General features: G+C 46.4%; 1 protein-coding gene across 1 annotated transcript; it reads right to left on the bottom strand.

Moving 5' to 3' along the window:
* Positions 1-340: 340 nt before the first annotated feature.
* On the bottom strand, positions 341-5664 carry LOC146429661 (ubiquitin carboxyl-terminal hydrolase 17-like protein 6). Its single transcript, XM_085077933.1, has 11 exons — positions 5482-5664; positions 4808-5008; positions 4241-4351; positions 4062-4164; positions 3851-3918; positions 3624-3694; positions 2992-3074; positions 2644-2755; positions 2232-2372; positions 1914-2014; positions 341-1210 (listed from the first exon to the last, which is right to left on the bottom strand). The coding sequence occupies exons 1-11, from the start codon at positions 5645-5647 to the stop codon at positions 694-696; spliced, it is 1674 nt and encodes a 557-aa protein (XP_084934059.1). The 5' UTR covers positions 5648-5664; the 3' UTR covers positions 341-693.
* Positions 5665-14255: the final 8591 nt, after the last annotated feature.

Raw genomic sequence — 14255 nt, 5'->3', positions numbered from 1 at the left:
CAAGGAACTTTCCAAATCAGCTTCTTGAAAAAGCTGAAGTCTGCCCTCTGGAAGTGCAGTGTGCAAGTTTTGTTGGTGCCCCTTCCCCCTGTCCCAAATCTTGTGGTATGTCTGCACCTCCAAGAGAAACCCTTCAGATAAGAGAGGTACAGCCAGGTGTACTTCTCCCCCTTCTCCATGGGTACCTCTTTTGTCTCTCTCAAGTACCAGTGGTTATTGTCTTGTAGCAACAAATGGGACAAAATGCCCCAAGAAAAGAAAGCAAAAGGAAAAATCCTGACCTCCAACAAAGAGGTTAAAAAGAAAGAGAGAGAAAAAAGAGCCAATTGGCTTTTTTTTATAGTTAACTTGGTGCATACCTCCTATGTAGAATAATTTTTTTGAGCTGTTTTGTTCATGCATGCACAGCCAGCTCTTTTGGCCCTTGTATGGGAAGTGAACATGAGTGTCAAAGCAGAGCAGGAGTTTGGCTCAGAACAGTGCAGAACCTCTACAGGACTGTCTCCTCCAATGACCTTTGCTATTGCAACAGTCAGAATATTTGAGGCAAAACATACTTAGGTCTGGTTCTCCACAGGCCAACAAGGGGTTTTAATTCTGGCTTTGGCTTTTCTGCCTGTTGATTCCAAACAAGTGGGTTTTTGTTCATTTCAGATGCTGCACTGCTGCCTCATCCAGGCTGAAAGTCTGCTCTCACCATGCTGTGTTTGTCTGACGTGTATCTCTGGGATGCTCTGACCTCCTCACTGACAGGTGAGAGTTGGTGATCTCCATGAACTGGCTCCAGAAATCACAGTCCTGCCATGAGGATCTTCCCAGCTCTCTCTGTGTGGGCAAGGTTTGCACCCAAGCAAGACTTGGTACAGATGCCTGCTGGCAGATCCTGTTGGAGGGCCCTGGGGCTGTGTCATCCCTGGGAGCAGGGTCATGGCCTAAAGGAGTGGTTCTCTTCCTCCTCTTTGCTGTTAAATTGCTGTAGTTGGTGCTGTTGACGATCCAGCTGCAGAGATCACTGCCCCACTGTGGGGATCTGCTCCGGGCCCTCTCCCTGGCACTGTTCCTCTGACTGTGCATCACCTCAATCCTACCAGGCAGACCCTGTGGTGCTGAAGAAGCTGCCTGCTCACTGCTGGTCCCTCCCTGACTGACGATGGAATGGGCATGTGATGGTGAGGAAGCTGCCATTTCTCTCATTTTCAAATCCGAGCACCTGGAGAAAAAAGAGTTATCTCTCCTTCAGGCATTCCTTGTAGATTCCTCTGGGATTCAGTCATTTTCTTGGAGCAAAAGAGAGAAAACTTCACCAAGTAAACTTAACTAGGGTCTTCCCACCACTATCTGAGCAAGTCCTTGTCTTTTTACCCTCTGTGGCCTCCATTTCACAGAATTCCAGAAACCTAGAGTTTGGTCAAAAGAAATCTCATTCCAACCCCGCTGCCATGGGCAGGGACACCTTCCTCTATCCCAGGTTACTCCAAGCCTCATCCAACCTGGCCTTTAACACTTCCAGGGCTTCTACACTCAACCTGTGCCAGGGCCTCCCCACCCTCACAGAGAACAATTTCTGCCTAATATCTAATCTAAATCTTCCCTCTTTCACTTTAAAATCATTACCCCTTGCCCCATCACTACAACCCCTGATAAGTAGTCCCTCCCCATCTCTCCTAGAGGCCTTCTTTAAGTCCTCTTCTCTACACGAACCAGATTTAGAGAGAGATAAGTGGCAGTTTACACAGGGCAGTACTCTGAAGACCTGCAGGGAAAGGTCTGGAGTGGGGTAGTTCAGAATTGACAGCCCTGAAGAATGCAGGAAGGAATTGTCTTTTATGGCAGAAACACTCAGGAGGATGAGAAGACCAACAGCTAAGATAGGAAAAGGAAATGTGTGCTGAACACATGATCATGGTTATTACCTGGTATAAAACAGCAAGTAGGCTTGCTGCCCTAGAACAGTGTGGATGTCACATCTGTCCACAGACTCATCATCCATCTTGTACCACAGCCCATTGCTGGCCTGCAAAGAAAGGCATCCAGTTCAGGAGAAGAACTGCAGGGTTTCTCCACACCACCATAGACAGAAAACTGCCAAACCAGGAGTACACAAAAACAAATCCAGTTGAGCCCTGAAGGAGACGTTCTCCCCCAAAACCTTGGCTGCCAGTAACACTGCTGGGAAAGTTTGCATTTCCCAACAGATATTTCTCCCTGTCAGGAGGGAAGTTGCTCTTTACCTTTGTGTAGCAGAGAAAGTGTCCTTCGAGACAGGTGTCACCACTGTGAACCACGATGGCGTATAAGGAGCAGAGGAGAGGTTCTCCAGCTGTGTCAGACATGTATGGCCGAAGATCCAGGTACTCTGGGTACTCCACAAACTGCAGAGAGACCAAGAGAGCTCAGAAATAATCCTTAGCTATGGACATTAAGCAGCCTGAAGGATGCTGATACGTGTAATGGCTTGGGTGGCAAGAAAACTGTTCTCATCCAAAGTGTCTCTGTCAGACCTGAGTCCAGGCTCATCTTTTCATGGGAATTCTCCTCTCCCCAGAAGGAAACACAACAATCCTAACATGAGCATCTTGTGGCAGAGCTTTGAGGAATCTTCTGCTTCAGAAAGAGAAAGTTGCACTCCACTTGCTTGCCCACCTTGCTGATCTTGGTGCCAGTCCATTGGTCAGCTCTTTCCAGACACAGTGTGAGGACTCTGGGTGCACAATGAACTGTAACCCTCTTGGAGGCAGCAACCTTCTTCTTACACCTTGAAACCAAGCACAAATCCAAGTGCAGAAATGCACTGATCTTCCCCCAAGAAGGCCAGGCAACCTTTCCCATCTCACACATCCTTATGCTATTTTAAGGTTATCCAGAAGCATATTAAAAAGGTTGTGTCTCATTATGGTGCATTAAACCTCCTTGAGAAGATGACTTCTGTTCAACAACATGCAACCCCTCACTCAGGATCTGGTGGTATGATGTCGTTTGGAATCATCTTACTTGCTACATTTGAAGCACTCTTTCTGATCCAGCTGCTTGGGTGTCACACAGTCCCCCAGAACTGTGGTGAGGGATGAGGCTGCCTGGGGGAGTGAGAAAGGAGCTCACTGCACTGCAGGAAATCCCTTTATCCAAACACTTCCCAGAGCTAAGAAGACCCAGACAGCTGATGCTGAGGAGACCCACCAATACCGGATGGGCAGTGTGTGGAAGGAGACAGAAAGAGGGTGTTTTGCTGAACATTTCCCTCATGTCCCAGGGGCTCCTGGAGTCATCAAGAGCTCCCTCTGTGTGCCATCGCTCAGTTCAGCTACCAGGGGCATCAGCAGTGAAAACTGATCCTTCCCATCAGCCTGGGAGCCAGACGGGTATTGAGGGTAAAGGGAAGGTGTAGGAGAGTATGCCAGGGGTGCAGAGTGGGTAATGCTTGCTAGTTCAGCCTAAAGCTGGCACCATGGGGAGCCCAATTCCATGGCTTCTGCAGCAGTACACTGAGGACACTGTGCTTGCCCCTTCCCACTCACCACCAAGCTCCCTTGTGCTCGTAGTATGGGTTTTTAAGACAAGTGCTTTGGTTCTGGAAAGCTACAGGGGCCTTGGGATATCTTGAAGCTCAGTTGCAAACCTCTTACTCTGATATCCAAAGAGACATCCAGGAAGGCCTTGTAGGAATCAACAACTGTTTGGCAGCTCAAGCACGTGACTGGAAGGAAAATCAAAATGCTGAGTGAAGTTAATTGACTGTGCTGGTTTATACTTATGGGTTCTCCTGCACCAGTCATCACAGGACCAGCTGCTTGTCACAGGCAGACAGAAGGGCACAGGCAAGCCAAGTAAAGGAGCAGTTGTGGAAACATACCTCTGAATTTCATAAAGCCCCCAAATATTTGATGGATGATGGTAGTTTCTTGTGAAGAGATGTCCAAGCTGGAAAACATTGGCAAGGCACAGGGTTACCTCCTTCAAGAGTTTAGCACTGAAAGCCCTGGACATCAGTTTTCCTTGATGGGAGCACATCAAGGACTCCAGTGGGTTTAGGAGCATTGAAACTGTCATTTGCTTGTGCTTACTCACTGCATCCACTGAGACAAGCTCTCTGCATGGCTTTGAGAGTACAGCGTAAGAACTCGTAGGCATTCTCCTGCCTGCCATATTCAAATTCTTCTCCTATGACTAAAAAAGAATTTAGTAGTTCTCCCCTAAGAGAAGAAAAAAAAGAAAACCTGTCGAAGCACCTGAAACAACTTACATTTGAGGTCTCTGAGGACAGGTCCAGGCAGGATGGCACTGGCTGAGGAGCACAGGACCCTCCTGACATGTGCTTCCATGACACACATCATGCAGAAGCCTTGCTGTTGACCTGAAGAGGGAAGGAGGGAGGGAACAACAAGGGAGGGACGGAAGCTTCTCAAGTTAGCAAAACATCTCAGTTTCTTGAGAAACCTAATGGAGATCTTGAAGTTCTAAGAACAGTCTCCACTTCTTTACTCCCAAATTGCCAGTGTCCCAACAAGCCTAGGACATTTTAGTGCATAGAAAAAATACTTCAGAGGGAGGCTAAACTGGCAGAACTTTTCTATGCAATAAGTCAAGAGAGTTCAATTTGCAGTGATAGAAACTCGGAGCTAGAAAGAGGTGCTCCTTGAAGATGAGTGCACCTTGATAGGACAAGCATCTTTTAGCTGATGTTCAAAGAACATAAGGTAATGGGACCGAAAAAGAAGGGCTGCTGTTCTCCTACACCTGATTCCAGGTTCTGGGAATCCTTGGGATGTGCCCAAGAGGTTTACAAGGAGATGTTCCTAAAAGTACTCACATGACTGGCTGTGCTCATAAGAGAGTAGGTAGTTGGCCAGAGGGGGTGTGTATGTCAAGCACTGCAGGATGACATTGATGTAGCAAGTATTGCCCAGGTTGAAGAGTCCTGCTCCAGGTCTCTGTCTTTGCTGCCAGTCCATGCAAATATTCTCTGGGGGAAAGATGATCTTTTGGGGCAGAGCCATTCCCTCAGTAGTGTCTGCAGGGAAACAACATTTGAAAAGAGATGAGACAATATCATTACTCAAAAGCATATTTAAATGTTGAGTTCTCTGCAGGAGCACCAAGGACAACAGCTCTAGTCACCAATTCAAAAACATAGGGGAAAGCCTAAACACCCTGCTGACATCTACTGGTAGGGAAGCAGTTTCAGAAAACTGTCTGCTCCCGTGTGTACTCTGCCAAAAGTCCAACAAACCCACTCTGATTTCTGGGCCTTAGGCCACCTTCCTTTCCCTGTAGAGTCTTATATTTCCAGGACTCACAGGAGTTGTTCCCCGTTGCAGCCATGGCTCCTCCCAGGAACAGAGGGGAAATCTTTGGATGACAAAGCTCCAGAAAGATCTCCTCCAAAAAGTTCAGGTCAGCACCAATCCCATCACCAGAGGAGAAAGGAAACAATTGTAGCCCAACACTATTATTTAGAAACCCCAAACATGACTCACAAAGCACCTTCAGCTATCAAAAGAGTTTTGGTGGTGCTTGTAGCTGCTGTCAAGGATGAAGAATGCTTGGAAAAAGTCAGGCACACAAGCAGCAATGGAAGGAGCCTAGATATCCTGAAGGCCAGCTCAGCCCAACTAGCTTTCAGTGGCTCACTCCTCAGCATGCCAAGCATTGGGCAGGTGAGGTCACAGTTGCTGGACCAGTGCCATATCTCTGCCTCTTTGTGACATGAGGCCACATGGGGCTGTGTCCCTTTGAGGCCACAGAACCCCATGGCTTGTCACAGCTCAGGCAGCTCTTGCAGAAGAAAGTCACTGGAGCAGCTTCTGTGGACACAGGGCTGTTCATCTGCCAGCAGAGCTCCTGCCTCTTCCCAGGAGCTCCAGCATCCAGAGGAGTCAAAAGCTGCTGAGGGCTATAAATGAGCCTGGTCACAGCTTTGGCTGGCACATTTGGAGTGTTGGAGGTTACTGTTCCACTCTTCCCAACTTCTTCCAGGCTTTAAAGCTCATAAAGATCCCATTTTAGGGGGAAAAGTCTTAGCTGTGGCAGTGAAGCATCCTTTGAGGGCACAAAACCTAACTTCAAGGCCCTAATTTTCATTTCCAAAAGCCCTTTGTTAGTTCTCACAGACCCAGTTTGAAGACCCAAAGCCCCTTTTAGAGGCTCCAAAGCTCTCTTTTATACCTCAAAGCTTCCACTAGAATGCCTAAAGCCCTCTAAAGCCCTCTTTGATGCCCTCAGCATCAAAGCTTTGTTTCTTGAGGCCAGAGAGGAACCAGTAGGTTCCCCTCATTTGCAGGGTCCACAAGATCATTTTTAGTATTTCCCTTATTAACTATTTGCATGCCTACATGGGAAGAAAGGCATGTAGCCCAAATATTTCTAGTACAGATAATCAGCTGCCCAGTGGAGATACAGGCCAGCAGCAGCTGACACATTTTGGGTGGGAGCATATTCTCGACGTTTATGCAATCAATCCACTGATATTTTCTATTTTGGAGGGGGAGATCACTTGTTTTTTGAGATAGAGTCATAGTTTCTTTCTTTGCCAAGGAAATGAATTTTAGATCCACATATTAGGTGGTTTAGAGGGTGTCTTGGTGAATTTAATTGCTTTTCCTGGTATAAAGCTCTACTGGTTAGGGCTGTTGTACTGATACAGTGGGAATGCAAAAGCCAAGCTGTTGAGCTTTTTGTCTTGGTACCTTTAGTGTCTGAGCAGTTTGTGGAGATGTTCAGTTTTGTATCCTGATGAGAGAAAGAGGCATTATGATGGTACATACTGCTGAGAAGGAGAGTGCAGATACCAAGGCATGTGGTGCAGTTCTATGGGTGCTGTTGAAGGTGCAGCCAGCAAGAGCTTTCTCAGCTGGCACTTTTCTAAGCTGGATGCTTTAATTTTTGTGGATGGATTCTGGGAGAGCAAAAAAATTTAATAGTACTTATAACTGGGAAGGAGTGTTGTCGCTTGAGTGTGGTGCCAGTGGAAGGGGAAGGTCAGCAAACCTGGCTTGTTTGGTGTGAGAAACTTCACGGGTCTGTTCAGCCCTGGAGCTGCCCTGGGGTTGTTCTGTGTGCACACAGTGCTCTGGTGGAGCTGCTCAGTGGCTACTGGACAGCGCTGTGTGCTTGGCAGAACGGGCAGCACTCCATGGGGGATCGAGTGGGAAATGTCCTGTTGGTGCTCTCAGACAAAGTGCTCCAGGACACAGAGATTTCACTGACCTTCCCTGCCGTTTACAGACTTTTATTTGCACCACAATCAAGCAGCAGTCGCTTTTCCTTGCAGCCTGTAAGCTGCACAAATAATTATGGTGCACCTTCAAATGCTTTCAGTCTCAGAGAGTCCAAAATATTCACCTACTTCTCACATATAAAAATGTGGCAGGACAGAAGCAGTCCAGCAAACGGCTTCTGTCTGGTTCCATGCACCTTCCTTCTCAGCTATCTGTACCATCACATTCTATTCATTTTGTCAGTGGAATGAAAACAGAAAAGTTTGCAGCTACAGCTTGCACAGAAAAATGTGCCAGGACAAAAAGCTTTCTTGGACCTTGCCACTTACATTTGGAAAATTGTATTTGCTCCACAAGTGACAGTCATCTTTCATACCATCGTGCACTTTCAATCTTACAGAGTCCAAAGTGTCAATATACTTCTTGAACAGAAAAATGATCCAGGCCAGTAGCAGTTGTTAATTTAGCCTTTTTCCTCGAAGTCTTTCAACTACACACAACACACTGGGGCTATGCATCTTCCTTCTCAACTGTGTGTACCATCACATTTTTTTGTTCTCATAGTTCTCTGTTTCATATCATCCAGTAGCTGGTCACCCATGAAAATTAACAAAAATCAGTGCTGGCAGTCACCTTCCTCTATCAGTACATGCCCAGTGTACTCTGCATGTTCTTTTTCAATTGCATGTACCATCATGCACTTTCTGTCTCACACAGTGTCCAATGTGCCCAGGCACTCTTGCACACAAAAATGTGTCACGACAGAGGTGTTTGCTAGGTTAGCCCTTCTCCTCGATGCCTTTCAACTACACACCACACTCTGGGTGGACATTCTTATGCAAGGATGCACACATTCTTATTCTGCTCTGTCTTACAGAGAAGTGTCAGGACAGAGGCAGTGCTGGAATTCACTGTTCTTTTGCAGCCTATAAACTGCCCAGCCAACAATGAGATGATTCGTCTTCCTTTCCAGCTCTATTCAGGATCACATTCATTCAGTCTCGAAGAGCCAGGATCCACAGCGGAGATCTTACACGAACTGCTGCTTGCACACAAATGGACCTGGGCCAGAAAAGCACTTGGCTTTTTCCTGGGCACTGGCAGCACTCACCAAAACGACACACGATGGTGCTGTCGACTTGCAAAAGGACGAAATGCACTGAGAGCAGCTTGAAACCGCGCCAAGGGCAGAGTCAAGTTGGAAACGTCGCTGCTCTCAAATCAGCTGTGTCGGGACAGAAAGTTTTCACTGACCTTCCTCTTCTAAGTACTAGCTCTTATTTACACCACACCCAAAGGGCAACGTGAATTCCTCTGCTCTAAGAAATTTTTTCAGTCTCGCAGAATCCGGCTACAAACTTGAAAACATCCGGCAAAACCAGAGCTCACGAAAGCCAACTGATGAATTTGTTGCTGACTACAGCTTCAACTGCACCCATCAAACTACCAGCACACACCCTGGTGTCTGCACTTTCCTTCTCAGGGCTATGTCCCATCATAATCCTTCAGTCTCACAGTCAGGATTAAAGCTGAACGGCACCAGGGACAACTCAGACACTAAACATATTAGGACTGAAAGCTCAACTGCTTGACTTTGGCATTCCCACCGTACCAGTTCAACAAGTCTAGCCAATAGAGCTGCCTATTAGGAAAAGCAATTAAATTCACCAGGGACTACCCAATCAGTGGAATCAAAATTGGTTTCTTTGCCAAAGAGAGGAGCTATAAGCCCCTCCCAAAAGAAGTGGGATTCCTTCCTCCAAAAGAGAAAACATCTGGGGATTGATCCCATAGAAAGGTGCCAGAAAGGTTACTGGGCATTACCTCCCTTGGTAGGCCAGGGAGGAACAGGAGGGGGTGGGCAAGTAAAGGCCAGGGAAGAAAGGCCATGCAAGCCAAGGCAGAGAATGGATATACAAAGCCATGCAAGGCAAGGGACAGGCAGTCAAGGCAAGACAAGAACACAGAGGGGTCAGAAAGGCAAGGCAAGTCAAAGCAGAGGAAGGCAAAGCATCACAAGGCAAGAGAAGGAAGGAGCAGGCAAGTCAAGGCACAGGATGTGTTTGAAAGGCATGTGCAAGGGAAGGGAATGTGTAGGCAGGGCAAGGAGGACAAGGGGTGGGTTTGCAGAGATACTCAAGGCAGTGAGAGTCGTAGGAGAAGCAGGCAGGGCAAGGCAAGATGAGGAGAGAAAAACTAGGCAGATAAAGGTGGGAGATGGGTGTAAAAGGCAATGCAAGGTAAGGGAGTGTTAGGCAAGAGAAGGCTAACAAACTCTAAGCAAGGGAAGGCAGAACAGAAGTCCAGTGATGTGTAGACAAGGCACAGATAGGGAGGGGCTGGCACTGCAGGCAAGGCAGATATATAGAGGGGTAGGTGATGCATGGCAAAGACAGGCAGTTCTTTGCCATAGGAAAGAAATCACACAGCCCCAGTGTTTCAGGTGTAGATGAGAGACATCTCAAGGGAGGTCAAGGCCAGCTAAACCCATTTGTCCTGGTTGCTTTTGTCTGGGAACTATCCTTGGTTGTACTGAATTTTGGAGGTGCAACCCAAATTCTGGCCATGGGCTCCTGGATGAGAATGAGAGTTCCTCACCACAGGAAGGAAAGAACATAGCCCCAGAGTTTCATGTGCAGAGGAAAGGCAGCCCATGGGAGGTTAGGTTTAGGGTTCAGTTTGTGCAAGGATTAGGGTTATGGTCAGTGTTAAATGAGGTTTATCTAAAGGTTGGTGTTGTGGTTGGGGATAGGGTTGGGTTTGGGGTTCAGATTTTGATTATGTAATGGTTAGGTTTAGGTTTACATAAGGTTTAATTTTGGGATTATGTAAAACTTGGGCATTATGGTTAGTGCTGGGATTAGTGGTTTTTTTCCATTGTGAGTTAGGATTTGGGTTAGTTTTAGAATTTGGGATGGGTTTAGGTCTCAGTTTTTACATTAGGTTTCTGTAATTAATCAGAATAGGATTAGGATTAGTGTAAATGTTAGATTTTGGGTGATTTTTTTGTTAAGTAAAGCCTGAATTTATGCAAGGTTTAAGGTTGCATTTATGCATTTGTGCAAGGAGTCAATTTCTGGTTTAGGTTATAGGTTACAGTTAGGTTTTGGATTAGGGTTTGTTTTGGGGTTATGGAAGGTTTTGGGCTAGGATTATGTGAGGTTTATGGTTATGGTTTTGTTTAGGGTAACTTTAGGCTTAGGCCTAGGGTTAAAATGAGTGTTATGATTATGGCTAGAGTTAGATTAATGTTTAGGGCAACGTTTAGTGTTAGGGTTAGGATTAATGTCAGTGTTAATTGGTTCGTTTCCTCTCTGTCCTTGTAGCTCTCTTTTGAGAGCAATCATTCAACATTTTGAAGGTTGGTTGTGTAGTTTGGTTTTAAGTATTGGACTTCTTATCAAAGGACATTCTTATCAGTGTGCCAATTTATGAATTCCTGTTTCTGCCTCCAAGGATAGCTCTATGAAAGCTTCTGTTTCCTCAAGGAACAGCCTTTGCCTCCCAAATTCCGCCTCTCAGCTGCTCTTCAGTTACTGGGATTCCAGCCTTTTCTTCCTGTTGAAAAGGACCATCCTTTGCCTTCTCCATGGTCCAAAGTGGGATTCCCCATCCTAAAACTGTGAACATCCAAGGAATGCTCTCAGATGAAAGCTGGCCAGACCAATGGACATGCCTTGCCTTGGCCTCCTGTTGGCCACTTCTGAGCTTCCCCCAGGACACTGTGGTGCCAGGTTTGCTTCCTGTGGGGAAGGGCTTCTCTCCTGCTCAGGTGAAGCTCTCACCTCCAGAGCTGACTCCAGCTCTTGGACCCAACGTGAGATGGACGTGGAGCTGCTGAGTGAGTCCTGAGGTGGCCATGGAGATGCTGTAAGGTCTGGAGCCCCTCTGCTCTGCAGTTAGGCTGTGAGACCTAAGGCTGTTCAGTGTGGAAAGAGCTCCAGGGAGACCTAAGAGCTCCTTCTAGTGCTGAGAGGAGAGGAGAGGAGAGGAGAGGAGAGGAGAGGAGAGGAGAGGAGAGGAGAGGAGAGGAGAGGAGAGGCTCACACTGTGTTTTTGCTCCAGCTGAGCCCCTTGGAGCTGCCTGTGCTTCCGAGGAGAGGAAGAGGCTGGGGTTTGAACCATGGAGTAGTGGCACATCTCTGGCCAGAGCAGGCATGATGATGAGGCACAGTCGAGTCCCATCCCTGCTGACTCCATGTGCAATGGATTAATCAGAGGAACAGTCAAAAAAACCCCATGCTTTTCTGGTGCTGGGTGCTCTGCTTTTCAGGGCTTTTCAGGGATGCTGTGCAGAGATGGGGTTGAGCTCCCAAAGCTGCCTCCACCTGGGAACTTCAAATTGCACGTGTTGAGGATTTAGCCTAGAAAAGACACACTTGGGTATTGGGGGTTTTTGCAGTATATTCCTCATGAGGTAAGGCATTACAAGATTTGATTATTAAAAAAACCACCCTATTTTTTGGCTGTAAATCTTGCAAACTTGCCATTTTCAAAATATTTCCAAATTAGTGCAAGTGCCTTCAATGGCTTTGCAGCTCCAGCATATGGACAACTACAGACACACACAGCCCCAGCCCCTGGTATTTAGGCTGCTTTCTCTCACAGGATATCCTTGCTTATTTTCACTTTGTTGCTGTACTTTTCCAATTAGATATTGGCTTGTTTCGGGATTGGGAGCTGCAGCTGCATCCTGCAGGTAGCCCAGCACACATAGATAAATCATCACCATCACTCCTGCTCCTTAAGCCTAAATATTTTCCTTTTTTTTTAAGAAACTTTCAAAACTCCCATGAACTATTTAACTGATTTACACCAGCTGCACAGGGCTGTTCCATTATTTGGCCTTTTTTTAGTTACAGGATGACATTGTTAATTAATATTCTTGTAGTTAATGATCTGGATCAATAATAGAAAAAAAGAAGGGGCCAAAAAAATAAATCATGTATCGCTAATACTGCCAGGTCAGGAGGCTCTGTAGTTTGTTTTAGCTTAAGCAGAATCAGTCTGTAATTGACACTGTAGATAACAGGCACTGTGTTTTGTAAATTTTTTTTTTATGTTAAAAGTATGTCATGGAAGTTTCCCTCCTTTTAAGTTGAGCCTCTAATAGGTTTTATTTTCAAAAATAGATTTTATTTTCAAAGGCAAAATAGAAAATTTTTGCTTAGCTATTTGCAAAAAAAGGAAAAAAGGTAAATAGAAATAGGAGAACTGTGGATGTGACAGTGGAGGGTGAGGTTTTCTTTCAGGATAAAATCTCTATGGCTTAAGTGGGCACACAGACAAGTCATACTGAACCTCTTGGTCTCCATAGGATGGAATATGCCTCAATATTGTTGTACCACACTTGGTACCATTGGATGGCAGAGTTAAGGTGGTCTGGAGATTTTAGACATTTTTACTTCTTATTCTCTTTGGACTCTCAAAGTGCTGTTTTCTGTCTGAAGTTTTGGCTTTATTTAGTACCTGGGTTTGGAACAATTACAGGATTCCTGTTATGTTTGATCTGTGAACTTCTGGCCCACAGTTATGTGATGAAAACAGGTGAAGCGTCCACATGGTTTGGTTTATTTGGGTTTAAACTAAGCATTTCAAAGCTTTGAGGTTCATTTCCTTTTTTCCCTGTCCCTTAAAACACTGCAGGGCTGTGTGTGTCCAGAGGAGCAGCTTAATGCCTGTCTTGCACCACCAGCACCCTGCGCTGGATGGAGCAGAGGTGGGAAGTGGTTTTCCATCAAAATGGGAGGATTTTCCCTCAAAACAACGTAAGGATCATCATAATGGCCTGGATCACCTAAACTCTGCAAGCAGCTATGGAGAGGCCCCTGAATTGTGTTAGGGTTGGGTGTCAGGGACTGTGTTCTGCAGCAGAAGGGTTGATGTTGGTTGGAAGTAGCTGCACCAGCACAGCCACAGGGGAGGCTCTCTGTGGGGACACTGCAGGACTGAGACTGAGCTCCTAATTCTGCTTCCTGAGCCTGTGCTGGGACACAGAGCAGTGTGGGGTGTCATCCAGTGCCATGCTGGAACACAGGCCTGGAGCTTGATTCTTGGTCAGGATGTAGAAAAGTCCTTGCAGCACTGAATCCTACCAAGGTACAAATTTGGGATTGCTGCAGAAGTGGCTGCTCCTTCACTCTCCATGGCTAGTTTCTGTTGGTCCTGTTGAAAGCACCTTCACAGTGCCTGCAGCAGTAGCCCAGCTTTAGGTTGGCTACAGGTGTTATTACATCCATGGATGTAATACATCCAGCACTTCCTGCCCAGTCCTTTCTCCTGCCCAGTCCTTTCCTGTGCTCTCACTTCAATGAATGTTCTGGAGAATTGAGGTGTTATGGCTAGAAAACAAAAAGTAAACTCTAAATTGTAGAAATCACCTTGGATAGGAAGAACAGGAAGAACTGGGTAGGTAAACTGGCTTATTAATTAACTGGTTCCCTAATTAGCTTCAGGGGGGTCTGGAACTGCTATCTGAAATGTGTATACAAAAATAAATGGCCACTTGCAAGTAGGGGACAACCTTTGCAGGGTGACCTCCCACACAGTCCCTCCCCCTGGCTTTCAACAGCCTCTTCCACCCTTGGGCATGGCACTCGAGTCAGAGCTCCCAAATTTGGGTGAAAATAAGGGGCAGACATGCACCCATGCTGGCCAGGGCTTCCTCCTCATTGCAGAACTGATTTTCAACCAGCCTCTGCAGATCTTCTGGATTTTGTCACATGTTATTTTTGGATAACATGAGGCTGGGGCTGATGGAGTTCAGCATCTCATCAGCAAGTGCTGAACAGCAGCAGAACATCCTGGGCCAGGGGCTGAGGAGGGCTCAGGCCCCAGCAGGGAAAGCAGGAGCTGTGCAGCCTCTTGCTGGGCCACCCCTTCCCCTCAGCAAATATTTATGCTTTCAGATTTCTCACTTAAAGGCCTAATTGGAGTCTAGGTGAGCTGGCACACTAGAGGAGAGCCTAATAGAGACGTTGCAGCGCTATTAGCACAGATGGTTGTCATATGTATGTAAATGAGGAGCAAATTGAATTTGGT

Source organism: Lichenostomus cassidix, chromosome 18, assembly GCF_008360975.1.
Source record: "Lichenostomus cassidix isolate B80296 chromosome 18, HeHo_3.0, whole genome shotgun sequence".
Lineage (NCBI taxonomy): Eukaryota > Metazoa > Chordata > Aves > Passeriformes > Meliphagidae > Lichenostomus > Lichenostomus cassidix.
This window is presented reverse-complemented; position numbering and strand designations above follow the sequence as displayed.